Source organism: Vipera berus (genome assembly GCF_964194415.1).
Source record: "Vipera berus genome assembly, chromosome: 4".
NCBI classification, from domain to species: Eukaryota; Metazoa; Chordata; class Lepidosauria; order Squamata; family Viperidae; genus Vipera; species Vipera berus.
The window spans coordinates 88,241,082-88,260,395 of record NC_138206.1 but is presented as its reverse complement, the minus strand read 5'-3'; the positions used below and the strand labels follow the sequence as shown (position 1 = coordinate 88,260,395).

The window sequence follows — 19,314 nt, the reverse complement described above, 5'->3', positions numbered from 1 at the left end:
ACAATTATGCAGCACTGTGAAGGTTCCTGTTGGATCCCCTGCTTGACAGCTGTTTAGCCTTGCGAGCGCTGTCTTCTTCCTTCTCTCCCTCCCTTTCATCTGGATTCTCTTCTTCCCCCTTTGCGCTGTCAGATCTGGGAGAGCGACCCACTTGTCTGCTTCGGCCTCCTGGAAAATGAAGTCCTCGGCAAGGCTGCTGAGAAAATTTTGGAGCCCTGTAGGAGCGATTGAATCGTTTTCCCAACACGTCCAGATAGCTGTCATTCTATTGCTTTGGGTCCAAGCGTATGTGTTCCGATGAGGTGGCATTGTCAATCAGTTCTAGAGTAGAAGCCTAGGAATTCCCTAAAAACTAATTGATGGCAAATCGTGATGCTCTTAAGATTCCAAAATGCCTTCCTGGACTCTATATATAGACACATTCATTGGTATTGTAGATGCAGCGTCTCCACTGCTTGGTGACTGAGGGGAAATATGCTTGGAATTTGTCCATTTTGCAGACAAATTCTTTGTACAAAGTAATCAAAGACCTTTTATGAGTGTTGGCCTGGCTGTTTTCACCAAACTAGCTTGATGTTTATGATGGCTGAATCTTCCACAAGCTGTTTTACAAAAACTAATTTTCCCAGCACACTGCTTTCAATTAGATTTGCAGGAATCAATTTGATTTGAGTAATTAAACTTAACTTTTACTAAACTATTAACAATTAAATTACTCAATGTTATTGGCAGTTACGTAGATGCAGGCAGTTTCTGACTTTTTCCAAAATGTTTTTAAGATTTCCAAGTTGAGTCTGCTTAGCTTTTGGAGATCTACCAGGATTACCTAGAGGCTGCCAGTATGTCTAGCATAATTCTTGTGAATTTTATAGTACCTGATTATTCTTCATTAAAGGTTTGGATTTGTTTCAGTTGCTTTTTCTGCACTTTTCTGATATTCTCTCAAGGTAAAATCATTATAAACAGTTGCCCAAATATTGCAGTATAGCAATAGCACTTACTTATATACCGCTTCACAGTGCTTTACTGTCCTCTCTAAGTGGTTTAAAAAATCAGCGTATTGCCCCCAACAATTTGGATCCTCATTTTACCAACCTCAGAAGGATGGAAAGATGAGTTAACCTTGAGCCGGTCAGGATCGAATTGATGGCAGTCAGCAAAGTTAAAAGCCTGAAATACTGCATTCTAACTACTGCTTAGAGAAGACTGTAAACTTTAAGCATCTGACGAATATACGGTAAGTCTAAGTGCTCTAAATGCTAGGACTCGGTTTTTGACAAAGTGATTCATGAGGGTTAAGATGTAAAAAGCTGAAAATTATTTTATGACATCACTTCTATTCATTTTCTAAGACAATGCCACAGCTTTAACAATATCACAGGAAAAATTCTCCCCCACATTCTTCACAACCAAAGAATTTTCAAAATTAAGTCCACATAAGAGTCAATTAAGCAATACTTTGTTGTAATTTTGTTCATCATGGTATCAAGGCTTTTTCATTTTTTACAATCATCTTTGGCTTGAACAATAAAAATTATTGTCCATTCATTGTTTCATCATACACATTATTTAATTCTGGCTAATTTCTTATACTTTAATATATTGGCAAATGTAAATGATATTACATTCTAATGCCACAGCTTTAACAATATCACAAGGAAAATTCTATCTCCCCTACATTCTTCACAACCAAAGAATTTTTAGAATCAAGTCCACATAAAGCATGAAGTAGCTTTTATGTAAAGTATTGCGATGAGCATTAATGAGAAAGGTTGCAGCTGACAGGTCTCTTATATCTAAAATCTTGTAGATCTTTTCAGATGGGTACATAATTTAGTTGTAATAAGATACTATTTATGAACATTTCATATATCAGTATTTTCTCATTCAGGTTTTCAAAAGCCTCTGATACAGTGGTTTTAATTTTTTTTATATCTTTCCCGTTTGATTTCATTCTTCAGGTGCCTTTCTCAGGTCACTTGTGAGTGTTGCAGCACATTATCCAACAAAGTCACAAAGATTTCATAGGAATAACTATTTTGTGGTTATAAGATTTATTTGTTTATGTTTATATTTCACATTTCTGAACCACTTATCTCCCTCAAGGAGAGACTGAGCAATGTACAATAAATAATATATAAAACAGTACATAAATATTAAAATGTTAAAATTAAAATGTTAAAATTATAAATTATTAAAAAATTAAGCAGGCAAGATGTTATAAATTAGTTGACAAAGGCAAAGCTCCCATGGCACCCATCAACCCCATGACTATGTGCTCCTTTGATTCCCTACACAAGGCCTTAGAACCACATTTTGACCCCTTTTATCATAAAATAGTATGAGAGCCAATGTAGTATATTCGTTAAGGCATCAGGCTAGAGATCAGGAGATTGTGAGTTCTAGTTCCATCTTAGCCAAAGTGACTTGGGCCAGTCACTTTCGCTCAACCTAAGGCAGTGGCAAACCACTTCAAAAACCTTGCAAGAAAACTGCAGGAACTTATCCTGGCAGTGTCCAAAAACTGGGCAGGACAAGTACAGAATAATTTGTACAACTGTACCCAAATTATACAAAAATTAGCTATATATTTCGCCAAATTATTAAATCTGGGCTCTCGTACTACAAAATACAATTTCTAAAAATAAGTTGAAATGATTGTATTGCATATATTTAGTGATCTGAAATATAACAATTGTTTCTGAACTAGTGACAAATCACTCAATTCAAAATAGTTCATTGAATTACAAAAGTGTTTAATTTAAAAAGTCAAACTAAAATTAAACCACGCTTTGCCCTTGCCTCCTGGTATGGCAATTTATTTAAATATGTCTTTTCTATTTTTCTCCTTGGGAGATACTGTAGTAATTTCCCCTAGTATATGGATTGTACCAGATTCCACATGTAGTGAATTTGGAATATTCAGTAACTCTATATAGGTACATATTTATTTTTGGCAACTATCCTGAATCTTCCATTTAACTAAGTCAGTACAAGCAAAGGAGTATTGTATAGACACTGTTGTTCAAAAAGCAGAAAGAAAAGAACCCCACTTGGGATATTTATTTATTTATTTATTTATTCAGTTTATATACCGCCCTATTCCCGAAGGACTCAGGGTGGTTTACAAGGCAAAATTTAAAAACAATCCAATATAAAATTAAAATAAATTAAAATAAATTAAATTAAGTCTAGCCACAAAAATTAAATCACAATTTAAAAACATTAAACCCCTCAGTCCAGACCAGATAGCTCAAAGAGCCAGGTTTTTAGGTCCCGGCGAAATGAACGAAGGTCGGGGGCAGTCCGGAGTTCCGTTGGCAGTTGATTCCATAGGGCAGGCGCGCCCACAGAGAACGCCCTCCCCCTGTGGATCGCCCGTCGGCAATCCTTGACCGGCGGTACCCTGAGGCGGCCCTCCCTGTGGGAGCGCACAGGACGATGGGTAATTGACGCTGGCGGCAGGTGCTCCCTTAGATAATCCGGGCCCATGCCATTTAGGGCTTTATAGGTCATCACCAGCACCTTGAATCTCACCCGGAGGGCAACTGGAAGCCAATGCAGCTCGCAGAGAAGAGGTGTTACATGGGAGTATCGGGAGACTCCCATTACAACTCGCGCGGCTGCATTCTGCACCAGTTGAAGCCTCCGAGTGGTCCTCAGGGGCAGCCCCATGTAGAGAGCATTGCAGTAGTCTAGCCGGGAGGCCACGAGTGCATGGGTGACTGTGCGTAGGGCATCTCGGTCCAGATAGGGCCGTAACTGGCGCACCAGGCGAACCTGGGCAAAAGCTCCCCTGGCCACGGCTCCTATATGATCTTCCAAACTGAGCCGTGAATCCAGGAGGACACCCAAGTTGTGGGCCCTATCAACGGGGGGTAACACCTCACCCCCCATAGTTAAGGATGGAAAAGACTGGTTAGTCTGAGATGCCAGTATACACAGCCACTCAGTCTTGGCAGGATTGAGACGAAGCCTGTTTCTCCCCATCCAAACCCGGACCACTTCCAGGCAACGGGACATCACGTCGAGGGCATCACTGGGTTGGTTCGGGGTGGAAAGAAAAAGCTGGGTATCAGCATACCGATGATACCCCACCCCGAAACCACGAATGAGCTCACCCAGCGGCTTCATATAGATGTTGAACAAGAGGGGAGAGAGGACTGACCCCTGAGGAACTCCACAAACGAGAGGCCTCGGGGCGGACCTCTGCCCTCCCGTCAACACCGACTGTGAGTGGCCCAGGAGGTAGGAGGAGAACCACTGTAAAACAGTGCCCCCCATTCCCAACCCCCTGAGACGCTGCAGTAGGATACCATGGTCGATGGTATCAAAAGCCGCTGAGAGGTCTAATAGGACTAGGACAGCGTAACAACCCCTGTCCCGAGCCCGGCAGAGATCATTCACCAGCGCAAACAATGCCGTCTCCGTGCTGTACTCGGTCCTGAAGCCCGATTGGTATGGGTCCAGATATGCCCATCTCATCAACTCACAGCCATACAGGCTGTTTTTCAATGGGAATTCTAGGAACGATACCAGTTAAAGGAAGGACTAGAACTCACTCTTGAAAGGCTTGAGATACAAGGATTAAATCCTGCTAATAGCTATAATGAACTTCAGTGCTGGATCAGTATTTACCATTTTGCTCAAACCCTTGGGGTTTAAATTAAAACACTTTCATATAAAGTTTTCATATAAAAAATAGTTCCCTACATACTCACTTATTTTACATGTTAAATAATAGTATGAAAGAACAATTTCAACTTCTTCCTTGTCAAACATTCACATTATTTTGCCACTTGCCCAAGTAGCTCATGCACCTCACAACTTATGAGTGAATGATCTTTCAGAAAATACTGCTCTGAATTGTGTTTTTGTTGATCCCAGACTTGGAACAATCTCTAGCAGGTGCACACGTTTGTGTATTCATAAGGATCTACTGGAATAGATTTCAGGTAAACACTGCAGGTGTGGCTTTGATGTCATCCATCTGATATCTGAGAAGAGTGAAAAGTTATTGGCAAAAAATGCAAGTCTGAGGAAAGTGGGCTTGAGCTGGCTGGCATCTGGTATCTCACATTCTTCCAAAACCTTGTAGTTGCCATTTCAGCGGTTTCTGTAAAAGTTCCCCTCCATGTGAGTATGCCATGCTTTTGCTTAAGATATCTGAGGGATTCTGGCATACTGTTGAAATCTTTTATTTTGTCTAGCTGAATCAGTATAACTTTGGTTTCCTCCTGGATAAGAGCACTGTAGACTGCAAGTTCCTGTTCAGAGAACAAACTCTGCATGCCACCACAATATAGATCTGGCATTAAAATAATGATCACTCTTCTGCTTAGTTTGACCATTTTATCCACAATAGTAATGACAGCTATGAATAAAAAAAAAACCTGAATCAATGTGGGCCAGGAAAGACATGCATTTTAATCAGGTACCGATTAGAAAAAATGCTTAATTTTAGATACATCGATAGTGTTTCTCGAATCTAAAGAAGTGAACTGAATTGAATTGAATCATCTCAGTTCCTAATGACTTCATGGACACCTTTCCCTAGTTTTCTTGGTAACAACATAGAAATGGTTTGCAATTGCTTTCTTCTGAAAAATTTAATGTCCCCTATTGTCTAGTCTAGTTACACAGACAAATGAGTAACCCATTATTAGCTAGTTATGCATCAACATCTAATTTTCTTGTCTGGCCAAAAATATCATAGCAGGTAGAACATACAAAGAACCCAAATACAAAGACAAGGCAGATGTCTCCAAGGTAAAAAGGTTATTCATTTCTAATGACAACATTTCAAAGCATTTACTTATGAGTTGCCCTTTAAGGAACAATTTACAAATTTTAACCATGGATATTAAAATTACATACCTTGCCCTGGCACATCATCCCTTCCAAGAATAAAAAGCTTATAGCCACACTGTTTTTCTAGGATTTCAGGTAATAATTTGAAGACAAACATTTCAGTCAAATATACATAGCCTGATATATTGTGAGGATATAACACATATGCATCATAGACTTTTTCATCTGAAACTAGAAGGAAAGAGAAAAACCAACTGCTAACCAAGACATTTATAGGGATAATTTATTATAAAAATTTACATTTCATGTACCTGAATTATTAGCTAAGGGAATAAATACATTCAGCTAAAAGACATAAAAAGACATCAGCATAGATCAACCAATACTTTAATACTGCTAATTAAAAAGATGGAGCTCAGCATGAATATTATTGTTATACAAGTTAAAGGTTATGATAAAAACATGCTATAATGTAGGCTTATTAATCAAACATTCTTTGACATTTTTATGATTTAACATCTAACTTGTGGAGATGATTACAGGTATTTGGGAAGTCAATTTCAGGCTGGTTGGAATGGGCTAAGCCTGGCAATTGAAACAGCAGAATTAAAACATCAGGCCAGCAGCACTTCAAAATTTCAAACTTACTAAAGCTTCCTGAATAATCTAGTATTAACACTATCTTGGTTTAGTCTACTGGGTTGTTAGAAAGCTAATAGGTAAGAATGCTGTATGTATGTTATAGCTAAAAATCTTTATAGGAAAGCCAAGACACTAATGAAAATCCAATACAGTATCGCATTTTTCAGACTACAGCTTAAACAAAGTATAACTATTCAAATAATTTTCTCCATTCCTTTCATTTCCGACATAATATTAATGTCACTTAGTGCCATTTTGGAGCACAGAAATATCTGCAATAAATAAGTAAGTAAATCATCAATATTTTATGCCTTTAAGTCAGTGTTAACTTCCAGTGACTGCCTGGGAAAGTACTGCAGTTTACATGTTAATATACAAAGAGTATATCAGTTGACTGATATCAGTACACAGTACAGTATTTTATAGAAGTTTTATTTTCTTATATTTTTCTGCCCTTCCCTAACCACACAAGACAAGAGGTTAGAGTGTGGAAAAATGTCTAACGTTTATTGTCATTTTTTACTGTGGGCACATTGGCACACATTAAAAATGAAATTATTTGCTTGCTCTCAAAAGTGTACACATACATAACACATTTACACATACTCTATACAACATATGTATAAACTTTTACCCTTACATATAAATAACATATACTGTAAATATTAATCACTGTGTCATGGTTCCGGTAGAAGAGATCAATTAAAAGTACTTCAAGGCAAGGAATTCTTCCTCAAAGAACATTTTTATTTGGCTACAAAATAACGGCACGTACAAAGGTGAACCCAAGACTAAATTCCCCTCCCCTTGGTTACAAAGTTACAAGTTGCAATTCCAACCCCAATTAGATGTCATAAATCACATTCACCAATTAATAGAAAAGTGGGCACTCCTCCCAGCTCTCCCAACCCAGCAAAATGCTATCAGTAATGACCTTGGTTCCCATACATGAAATTGTTCTGGCTAACTCAGAATTACATCCCTTCCCTCCTTCTTTCTAAATATGTGGCAACTAAAAATGAAGCGAAAATGGCTTCAGTTCAGGTTGTTGGAGTGTTGACACACTGTCCATCTTGAATACATCGCAGAAGTAGGCTTACTGTTCACAAATTTATCACTTATTCAAAAACACAGGCTTTTTATGTAAGACAAAAAGGCTTCTCTCCCTCTCAGGAAATATAGCAGGGATGTCAAACTCAATTTCATTGAGGGCCACATCAGCATTGCAGTTGCCCTCGAGGGGGCTGGGGGGGCGTGGCCTGGGGGGCATGGCTTACTGGGTGGGCATGGCCAGCTCTACATCGTTCGCATCAAGGGTGCCTATGGGGGCCTGGGCAGGAGTGGGACAGATCTGAGGGTCTCTGGCAGGAGGAGGGTCTCTGGGCCAGGACCAAGGCAGTGGGGGCCGGATCTGGCCCCCGGGCCTTGTGTTTGACATGTCTGAACTATAGTATTTGTCTATAACTCATAGAATGAGTCAAAATAGCAATGTTGCCCCCTCCTGTCTGACTAACTTATTCCCAGAAGTATGGTACAGCTTAACTCAAAGGTGCTTTTCCAAAAGGCAACTGGACTTTTTTGGTGTTTTTCTTCTGCAAGTTTAAAGTTCCAGAATGTGAACTTTAAAGTTCAGGTTCTGGACAGAGAGGACCACTGATTTGAAAGAGGAATAAAAGAGACCATCTATGTTAAAACTGAACAGACCTCAACAGAGGGGGAGGGATATGACACGACATATCTCCTATTTATAACACAGTTCTTTCAGCAGTCCCAAGAAGATTCCACACCCATTTGCACTCTGATTCAGATGATTCTGAGGATATAGATGAATCCCCAAGTGGCCTCAATGACTTGGATGAGAAATGTAGCAAGAAAAAAACCTAAGAAAGTCCAAGTGCCTTTTGGAAAAGTAATTTTGGGACAACCATGAGCTGGATGATTTAGAATCTCCACAGACACTCAAGAGATTAAATTCCACAAAATTTATAATCAATAATCCAATATTGGAGCACTTAAGGGAACCCACAATCCTTAATTCATCAGTACAATCACAAACATTAAAGTTACAAAAGTATGTTCTTTGTATTAACAAAAAGTTGTAATCTAGTTGCTTAGAGAAGAAATGGTAAGACAAAAAGTCAAAGAAAAGTTGCAAGCTGTTTAGAAAGCATAAAACCTTTATTCTTTATCACAGGGCATCAAATGACTGAAACTGAACTTACTTCCTTTCCTGAGATGTTGGCAAGAATCCCGGTACCAAAGGACAATGTCAACTTTGAAAAATTTGTAAGTAAGCAGTGATGCTACTATAATAAACAGTGCTGAAATCAATCCTCCGATCACATAATACTGAGTGTCTGGAGCTGTATTGGCAAAGAGAAAAAAAAAGGAAAGGAAAACAACAGGGAACATTCTTACCACAGTAAGTCTCATAAGATGTTTATAAGATGAGCAATTTATACAATTTCTACTTTACTTTCATTTTTCTAAGCAAATTCTCATAAAATATATTATTCTTTTGAAAATAGGTTTCTGATGTCTGAAGATTATCCAAGTAACACCTTTTATTTCCAAATAGAAGATGATTAAGCTGCTGATGTTTGGCATTACTTTTCATCATAGCTTGTAAAGTTTATTTATTCTTGTAAACAATAGGTCGTTCAGTCTCAAAAATATTTATATATGATGCAAAAATAACATAACAAAGCATAATAATACTACAAAGTCAATAGCAAAATAAACTTTTCAGTCCATTAGCAGTTGTATCAATTACTTTCTATAGGAAGAAAACCCCTGATACCATCAAACTCCAACTACATTGATATTTAATTTAATTTAATTTAATTTAATAATATTTCTATACCGCCCTTCTCCCGAAGGACTCAGGGCGGTGAACAGGGCAAGAATAAAAATACAGGATTACAAAAGTTAAAAAATAATTAAATACATGCCCATATACTAAAAACAATTAATACATCTTAAAACCCCAATAAAATAACAATAACAACCCCCCCAGTCCCCCATCAGGCCAGGCCAGCTTGTTCAAAAAAGTATGTTTTTAGCTCGCGGCGAAAGGAGCGAAGATCGGGTGCCGTCCAGAGCTCAACCGGTAGCTGATTCCATAGCTCCGGGGCGCCCACAGAGAAGGATCTCCCCCTGGGGGCCACCAATCAACATTCTCTGACCGGTGGCACCCTGAGGAGGCCCTCTCTGTGGGAACGCACAGGGCGGAGGGAAGTTGATGCCGGCAGCAGGTGTTCCCTAAGGTACTCCGGACCCCTGCCATGTAGGGCTTTGAACACCATTACTAGTACCTTGAATCTCACCCGGAAGACAACTGGTAACCAATGCAGCTCACGGAGCAGAGGTGTAACGTGGGAGTATCGGGAGACTCCCAACACAACTCTCGCGGCTGCATTCTGTACCAGTTGGAGCCTCCGGGTGGTCAAGGGCAGCCCCATGTAGAGAGCGTTGCAGTAGTCCAGTCGAGAGGTCACGAGCGCATGAGTGACTGTGCATAGATCATCCCGGCTTAGATAGGGCCGCAACTGGCGCACCAGGCGAACCTGGGCGAAAGCCCCCCTAGTCACAGCCCCTATGTGATCTTCCAAGGTAAGCCGTGAATCTAGGAGGACTCCCAAGTTGCGAGCCCTATCTACGGGGGGTAATAGTTCACCCCCCATAGAAAGAGGTGGAATATCCGAATAGACCCGGGATGAAGGTATGCAAAGCCACTCAGTCTTGTCGGGGTTGAGTTGAAGTCTGTTCCTCCCCATCCAGACCCGAACCGCCTCCAGGCAACGGGACATCATGTTGAGGGCATCACTGGGGTGGTTTGGGGTCGAAAGGAAAAGCTGGGTATCATCAGCATACTGATGATACCCAACTCCAAAACCACGAATGATCTCACCCAGCGGTTTCATATAGTTCATATTACTTCAATTCATATTAATCTGACCTTGGGTGGAGCATTGGTTCAAAAAGGCATATGCAGCCATCTTCTTCATTTAATCTGTCCTCTGGACATTTTCATGGGCATTATCTTCTTACAGAAGAGAAGCCAACTGAATATCACTTATGGAAAGCACTAGCAATAATATCTAGCAAAATTATCCAACTCTGACTTACCTGGCTTTCCTAGTGAACCCCAAGTATTTCTAGATAAAACAAGTGTCAACACTTGCTTCCTTTTTTTGACATATTGACATTTTTTTCCCATTAGACTATGGAATTAAGCAGAGCTTTACAAGATGAAAATACCTCTGCAAACAATGGTTTTTTTTATTTATACACAATTCAGTATCCATAATTTAATAAAACATAAGGCATTAATTTAACTGGTTGTGTGGCTATCATTTGCAAACACACACCCCTCCCTTACCATTTGGGTTCAATGACTGTTTTTAGATTACAGTAAGTACAAGTTTACTGTGACCATCCCAGAGTAAGATCTAATATTATGTGAAACTTCAGAATCTCAGCTTCATCAAAAAGAAAAAAAATATGTTTATAACAGAGTACATAAACATTAGCAAAATTCTCATAGATGTTTGTTTGTCTTTATAACCAAGCAAAGCACCTTTTCTCTCTATTATGTAAACATATTTTAGGTATATAAAAAATATACAGAACTATAGACATATACATAAAGTTACCTGGATAGTTTAGCATTACATATGCTACTTGTGTCACATGTTTAGACCATACTTCACATAAATATTTTCCATAATCTCTATATTTCACTTTGGAAATGTTTAACTTTGCTTCTATTATTTGTTTTCCAGAAAGAACCCTAACAACACCAAAATATAAACAGAAAAAGAAAAGAAGAAAAAAAATTAAAGAAAATTATTTTGATTTATATGAAATTGGGTCATGCTCAGCTTCTTAATTTAAATATATTTAAGTTAAATGTATTCAAAATAGAAATTTAGATCTTATCATTTGCTCAGTATTAAAGCAAAGCCTCAGCTTCTGTTTCCCTCACATATATCACCTAGTTACCAAGATTTACTGTGGTATAACAATATCAGAATAATGTAATATAAGTAAAATGAAATATTTTTAATTAAATATATCTGTATAATACTATCTACTCTTGTGTAACAGTGCACCTATTGTCTAAAACTAAATAACTTCACCTATCTAAAATTTATCTGTTTATTCTCTCTTAAGTTGGCACTGTGGACATAAAACTTCTATATGTCACTGGGAGTCAGGCAATATAAAAATTAATAATTTTTATTTTATTATTATTACTTTGAATACTTATAAAACACATATAAGCTGAACCAGGCCTGGTACAGTTAAGAATGTGATCATAATAATATATTCTTCTTCTTTAGCCACATCATTGCTGCTGCTTTTAATTTTTCTATCTTGTCCAATTCTAATGACTGAAACCCTGGTTTTCTTAGGATCTATTTTATGTGCCTTTATTTATATTTTATTTTATTTATCAAATGTATATGGGTACCCATCTCACAAGAAGTACTTTTGCACTGAATGACTGGGTTGGGTCAAAAATACTGGAAATTCACAGAACGCATGCAGATTTCAATTGAAAGAAAACATACCAGATGCACAATTTAAAAATACAAAAACTTCATGTTATCTACTGGAATAAATACTCAGATCCCCAAGATAGGTAATTCCATTTTACTATAAAATGTTTGCAAGGCACTAAGAAGTACATTTTAGGAATTCCTATTAGTGTTGTACATTGGTGCACTATTACCAAATCAACAAGCTATTGTAGCTAAATGAATTTATTTCACAGTGAGGGTTCCTTTATATTTATGTAGATATCTAACCCACAGCATGGAATGAAAATGTAATAATTTGGAGCCCCCTAGAAAATGACATATTGTACTTACTTATCGTTTTCATCTGTGTTTAATATCTCATTATTGAATTTCCAGGTTACAATTACCATATCCAGAGGATCAGCTGAGACATTACAAACCAGGTCAAATCTGGAACCTGCAAATCACAAATAATGATAGTGGGTGAATAATCATAACATTTTACTGTTCGCCTAGGACTGTTAAAAACAGTTTCTTTTTCACATGAACTAATTACTTACCTGGTTTTACTTCAATTGAGTTGTTATTTGGGTAAATTATACCTGGAATATTTTTCTCTGCTATTTCTAAAACAATAAAAAATACTGAAAATAAGTAACTATAAAATCTATTGCAATGCTACTTTAATTTTTAGGAATGAATTTTATTATCACAGTTAGAGCTTTTATTTACTAAAATATTGTGCCAATATTATAATCGGAAAGCAATGATAGGTTGAAAATGAAAACATGTACTTTGTTCGGAACATACTTAGATTCTTTTAATGTAAATCTAATCATTTACATTCAGGGTCTCCAACCTGTTGGCCATTGGGCCGCAGGAATGGCTGGGGAGTATGCGCACACCCCCACACTCATGCTACCAGCCCCGTTTGTGCATGTGCAGGAGTGCTAGCTCCTGCGGGTGCCAGCGGCCTGTTTGGGCATGTACAAGCCCGTTTGTGCACACGCGTGGGCGCTCGCAGCCCATTTGCAGGCACTAGTGGTCTGCCACCATCATGCGTATGGACATTTCCCTGCTCGTCCCTTTTCCTCCAGGCCGCCAACCCGGAAAGATTGAGGAGCTCTGGTTTACATGATAACTGGTAGCACTGACAATTTTTTTCTGCTAAAATATTGGCAATATAATATGCTCAGAAGAATCTCAACCAAATATGTAGTATACAGTATCTCAGATAGCAGGAATAATGTAACAAGGCTATATTACAAATTTAGGTTGCAGGTTCCACAGATTAAAAAAAAACAAATTCAATTTATTTTATAAAATAAATTCTGTTCTGCAATATACCAAGATGAAAATTATATACCAAAAGTAGTTAGATTGATGGCCCGAGAAATATTATATTCTTTTCCCATATATATATGTTTAGCCCTGCATATATAAATTCCTTCATCTTCCTTAGTTACATTTTTAATGAGAAGATAGTCTCCAGAACTCCTAAATTTCCAGTCTTCATATAAACGCAAATGGCATTCCTAAAACAAATAAGCAAATATTATAATAGGTAATACCAAACTAAACTCTTTTATCAAACACATACTGTATAACCAAAAAAGAAAAATTAAATCAGTCCATTCCAGATCTGCAAGCTAAAGAGATTTTTTTACAAGACTAATGAGCTGCAAGTAACAAAATATTCATAAATGTAAATTATGAACCGAAAGATTCTTGACATTTCTCAGGATATCAAATTTATTTATTGATTTGATTTTATTTGATTTGTATGCCACCCATCTTGTCTAGAGGTGATTCTGGATGGCTAAAAATCAGTAAGCATTATAATGATAAATAATCATAATCACATGCTACACCTGAAATATCACCTTAATTAGAATTGCAGTGTAGTACAGATGCCAGTTCCAAATGCTGTGTACTAAGGGCAGTAATTATTTTATAAATATTTCATGTAACAATATCAGCTGGAAAAAAGTAATTGTAGGGAACAATAAAGATTTAGAAGTAAGGAGAAATTTTTTGATGCTGAAAACAATTAATCAATGGAGCAACTTGTCTGCCAGAGCTGTGGGGGTTTCATCACTGTAGGTTTTTAAAAATAGACTGGACAGCCATTTGACTGGGGTGCTATAAGGCTCCTGCCTTGAACCAGGGGCTGGACTAGAAGACATCTGAGGTCCTTTTCAACCTTATGATTCTATTATCTATATCCTATTATGATGGATACAAAGGAATGTAACAGGAGAATATTTGAGATAAAGTTGGAAATGATTTATATTTATAATTCATACCAGCCTGTCCTTAAGAGTGTGATTGCAGATAGAGAATAGTTAAGCCTAGCTTTTGGTATATATCTATTAATCTGAAGACTAGAGAGATGATAGCTGAGAAAGGTAAGCAATTAAATGATGTTAACCAAAATAACTGATAGCTAAAAATGAAGTTGAATGGATACAATATTTGTTCCAAAAGGCAATAACAACCCAATAAATATTCCAAAGAAATAACAGCAGCTAAAATATTAAAACTAAATCACTGATGATGTTACTTATTTGTGTAATAGCTCAGAGAGCACCAAGGACCCCACAATAAAACAGATTTAAATTTATTTATTTATATCCTGCCTTTATTTTTATAAATAATTCAAGTTGGTGAACATATCCAGCACACCTTCCTCCTTCTATTACTTACTTGAAGACACCAACTATGGAAAGATGGATATCATATGGGAGAATAAGAAGGTTACTGGGAAAGAAAGAAAACTAAAGAACATGAAACATGTTTGGCCAAAGAAGAAAAAGAAATCAGTGCCTTTATATCAGCATTGCAAAGACTTGAAAGCTGTGCTTTTTTTCTAAAAAAAAAGGTGCCGGAACTCTCATCTTGGCGGGCGCAGGAGGCGGGGGGGGTGGGGGGGGCGGTGCTGCTGCAGTCACAGGTGCAAAGGGTGTTGGCGGCAGGCTCCCCTCCCTGGGGCCAGAGCCGGCGCAGCTGGTGCTGTGGGAGCAGCAGAGCCCACTCTATATGGTGGGGCTGCGCAATGCGGGCAGCGGAGGTGGTACGGGCCAGGCGATGTTTTAATCTTACGATTTTAAATATATATTTTTTCTATTGTAAGTTTCCCCAAACCTTGCCATGTGGATTGCATACAAATATTATATAATTGGTAAATAAAGGTAGAACATATGTTAAATATACATCAAATGATTAGTTTAGTTCCTAAAGAAGTAATCATGTAAATAATGTTAATGTCCTCCTCTACTGCAGGCTCTTTTATGACTCAAGGACTTCAACTCCTAGAATTCCTGAGCCAGCATGGCTCAGCTTGGAAACCTCTCCCTTTCCCCTCAGCATGGCTGGCTCAGGATTTCTGGGAGTTGAAGTCCACGAGTCATAAAAAAGAGCCAAGATTGCTAGCCCTGCAATAGACTTAGGAAAACCAATAAGGGAGCTGGGTTGTTTTGTTTTTTGCAAAAAAAAGTTTCCGGAACGCCGTTCTGAGCGTTCTATGAGAAAAAAAGCCCTGCTTGAAAGCATATTTGAGGTTCACGTTGGAACTCCTCTCAAAAACTGTTAATTGAAGCCAAGCAATCTGGCTTCTAAATAATATTAAAGATTATTATTTTATAACAGAAACAAAGTTTGGAATTGCAATCAATACAATATTGCCTGAAAAATACATCAAAGATGAAGTGTCAGTATGATAAAAAGAGGGTCTTGACATGACTTGCAGACAACTTGATCATATAAAAGGTGGAGGAGGAAATTAGATAATCAGCTACAGTGGACTTAATACTTACGGTGAAAAAATTATTTTGGATGTGGAAGTTGCAGGAACCTTCTGAGAGAATGTCCATGTCACCTTGGAATTTACCTACCATATTATCATACCATAGGCAGAGCAAAATGAAGGCACTCATATTAGCGTTATGAATTAAAAGAACTTACTCCAATAGGATGAGGAAAGGCATTGGAAAGATTCCATAGATAGAAATCCTTAATTGTAAAAATTGTAAAAAATCTGAGTTGAAAAATTCTGCAATATGAGACAATAAACAAGCATCCAAACACAGAAAATATCAGAGAAGAAAAAAGAGAGGCACCCAGTGAAAACAATGAACTATTAGATAGAAATCTGATCTGAAATATTTGTTTATATATGTTTTTGTTAAATAATGATGAGAACATTTATAACTATTTACAGAGCCATTATGTAAGGGTAGGATAATTTATCAAGTTTTTTTTATTTTCAGCATCTTTTTTATGTTTAATGTTAGATGTTTATCTTTAATGTTGGGTTTTTCCCCTTTTTAGTACACATTTCTTGTGTACTTGTATGTATGTTTTTTTCTATTTTTTTCTCTTTTGTATTTTATTCCCATTGGTAAAATATAATAAATATATATAAGAAAAAAGAACTATCCAATGAACTGAGAAGCAAAAGGATCATGTCTTTAGAAAAACATAAGGAGAGGCTTATAATAAAAGAAAAAAATCATAGAATAATCAGTGTATGTAGAATGAGTCTGGAAAACTAAAACTCAGAATGTCCTGAGGCTGCAATGAACACCATAGTTAACAAAGAAGATTATTTGGTTATGCCTGGAGTAAGAGGAAATTCAAGTAAACAGCTGATTCAAAGGTTTTAGAACATGGCAAGATAGTGATGTGCAAAATGGAAAAGGTAAACTGCTTAATTGCAATTTTGCTTCTGTCTTTGTGGAAAAGGACTTACCTTATACCATTGTAAAGCAAGAGGAGCATTGTCATAATATCTGAAATTATGAAGATCTGGACAAGTCAGCTTCCCACTGTATTTTAATAGAACTTCCTGTTTATAAACCATTCCTTTATTAAAACACAATCCAACACTGTTCTCAAACACTATTAGGGTTTTGTTAACTCTTGTGGAATTACTGTAATAAAAAACAGTATCAGTACTTCAGTTATCATTATAAAATATATACAGCCACAAAGAGAGTGATTGGCAATAAACATGGTAAAATATTAACTTTATATTTTCTTCTCATTACTGAATTGTCTTCAATCACATCATAAATTCTTTCCATTTTCTAAATACTAGAAGCAATGTGATTACTACTGTAATTATAATGTTGGAGTGAGATCAAATTATGTCTCTCCTTGTCAGTGGAGTTCATGGGAAATTTTAAGGGAAATCAGAGATTTTCACGTGGCTCAATCTCTATTTTAGAATTGTTTTTATGGTGTACATCCTTGATCTCCCACAGAAAAAGTGAGATGTATAGGTAGTCCTTGACTTACGACCACAACTGAGCCCAACATTTCCATCCCCATTTTATGATCTTTCTTGTTAAATAAATCACAGTTGTTAAATTAGTAAAACGGTTATTGAATCTGGCTTCCCCATTGACTTTGCTTCTCAGAAGGTCACAAAATGTAACATGATCCAGGCACACTGAGCGTCATAAATACATGCCAGTTGCCAAGCAACCAAATTTTGATCACATAATCATGGGGATGCTGCAACAGTCATAACTGTGAAAAATAGTCCTAAGTCCATATTTTTCTGTGCCATTGTAACTTCGAATGGTCACTAAATGAGCTATTGTAAATTGCGCACTACCTGTAAATGCAATGAATAAATAAATGAATAAATAAACCGACTTACTAAATGCACTGATACATTCCAGAATCTTCTAGTTTTGCAGGATAAAACCAAAGTAAGTTTGCTTGCTGATAAACCCGGGAGCAGTTATCTGTACTTATGGGTGTCTCAATATCATTTCTATACCAAGTCACAACGCGGTTAGATTGGCTACCTTGTAGACAAGAGACAATTCCTGGCTCTCCTTTAGGGAAAGAACTAATAAGTTTCTCACCTAACAAATAAATAAATATGCATTACTATTTGTACAACTATAAATATACATTAGTATTTGTATAATAGTGATTATAATAGTATAATTGCTATCTGGGTAGATTATCTATTTGAAATATGTAAGCAGATCTACAATTATGGCAAATATTTCTCAAATATTCAAGCAGATTTGAGTTATTCATTACTATAAAGGGAATATTTTGTTTACCAAAATTAAGCTACACAACTAAACAAGTAACACTTTTTAAAGAACAATCACTGAATTGCTATGCAACATTCTCTTCTACTGTTACTTGCATAATTTCATAATTTCAAATATTTCTACAATGTATGATATGAATATTTAGCCTTATTTAGCTCATAGTTTTCATTTGTCTAACTTAATACTAAAATTTAAAGCAAACATCCTGTTCAAACTCAGAACGTTGAGATTATCTCCTCATAATGATATGATTTCAGATAAGCCTGTGGATTTGAATCACTGTATTTGATTACAAGGAGGACTATGTATAACCTTTTCCCTACCTTCATTTTCCATGAAGCAGCAGGAAAAAGATTATTTAGGCAGTGGGAAGAAATTAGGAGTAGCCTGTGATGATCTTATTCTCTAGACTAGAGCATGGGTCCCCAACCCCCGGTCCACGGACCAGTACCAGGCCACGGCATGCCAGCAACTGGTCCACACAAACAAGCAAAGCCCCATCTGCGAGCAGCACACAAAACCACACACCTTCCAGTTCGCGGAAAAACCTCTCTCCATGGAACCGGTCCCTGGTGCCCAAAATGTTGGGGACCTCTCCTTTAGAGTAGGCAGCCTATCTGACAGCCTTACAATAGGCACAATAAACATCAGGACACCCTACGGGCTTTGTCTGATGTATCATCTGTCCCTCTGCCCAATAAACTCAATTTATGAATAATCGGGAAGGTCTCTTAAATGATACTGAAATTCCCCTTTGCAAACCCATACTGGCTACTTTGTTGGCACTAAGTCAGTATTTCATGGCTACCACAGCAACCCTGAATCAGTTCAAATTACTCTTTGCCCTCATTCATTGACCAGAAGTCAAAGTGAAGAGATTGTGTCAATGGGGAGACATAGTTTATATTTCAGCTGCAACAAATCACCACTTGGTGACATTTAGATTTACTGGGATGCAGGACTGTGGAGGAGGAAAATATTAACTTTAGTCCAATTTTTTAAAAATGTTTCCTAGGTGACATTTGGGGTTTTCTTTTACTGGGGAACCCAGTAAAACATTGTTGGCTTCTGAAATAGGAAAAATGGTTGGAAGAGCTGACATAATGAACAAGCTCCCTAATTTTCAAGTATAAAACAAGTGGAAGAACAGATCATGTAATTGGCAGAAAACATAGAATGGGAACTGATTATAGTTTAGAGAAAAGATGACAATAATTAAAATGGTAGGTTCTTCTTCATTGAAGAAGCAGAGAGACATA

At 37.2% G+C, this 19,314-nt stretch overlaps 1 protein-coding gene across 1 annotated transcript in view; it reads right to left on the bottom strand.

Annotated features, from left to right (window-relative positions):
- Nucleotides 1–1,682: 1,682 nt before the first annotated feature.
- Nucleotides 1,683–19,314, bottom strand: part of LOC308667489 (interleukin-1 receptor type 1-like) — a 29,113-nt gene continuing 11,481 nt past the window's right edge. The window contains exons 3-11 of the mRNA XM_081326732.1: nucleotides 17,644–17,854; nucleotides 16,729–16,909; nucleotides 13,345–13,513; nucleotides 12,539–12,604; nucleotides 12,330–12,435; nucleotides 11,109–11,245; nucleotides 8,676–8,816; nucleotides 5,878–6,042; nucleotides 1,683–5,374 (exon numbers count right to left, since the gene is read on the bottom strand). Coding sequence (XP_081182858.1) covers nucleotides 4,983–5,374; nucleotides 5,878–6,042; nucleotides 8,676–8,816; nucleotides 11,109–11,245; nucleotides 12,330–12,435; nucleotides 12,539–12,604; nucleotides 13,345–13,513; nucleotides 16,729–16,909; nucleotides 17,644–17,854 — 1,568 coding nt within the window. The 3' untranslated portion in view covers nucleotides 1,683–4,982. The remainder of the gene's footprint in view (nucleotides 5,375–5,877; nucleotides 6,043–8,675; nucleotides 8,817–11,108; nucleotides 11,246–12,329; nucleotides 12,436–12,538; nucleotides 12,605–13,344; nucleotides 13,514–16,728; nucleotides 16,910–17,643; nucleotides 17,855–19,314) is intronic.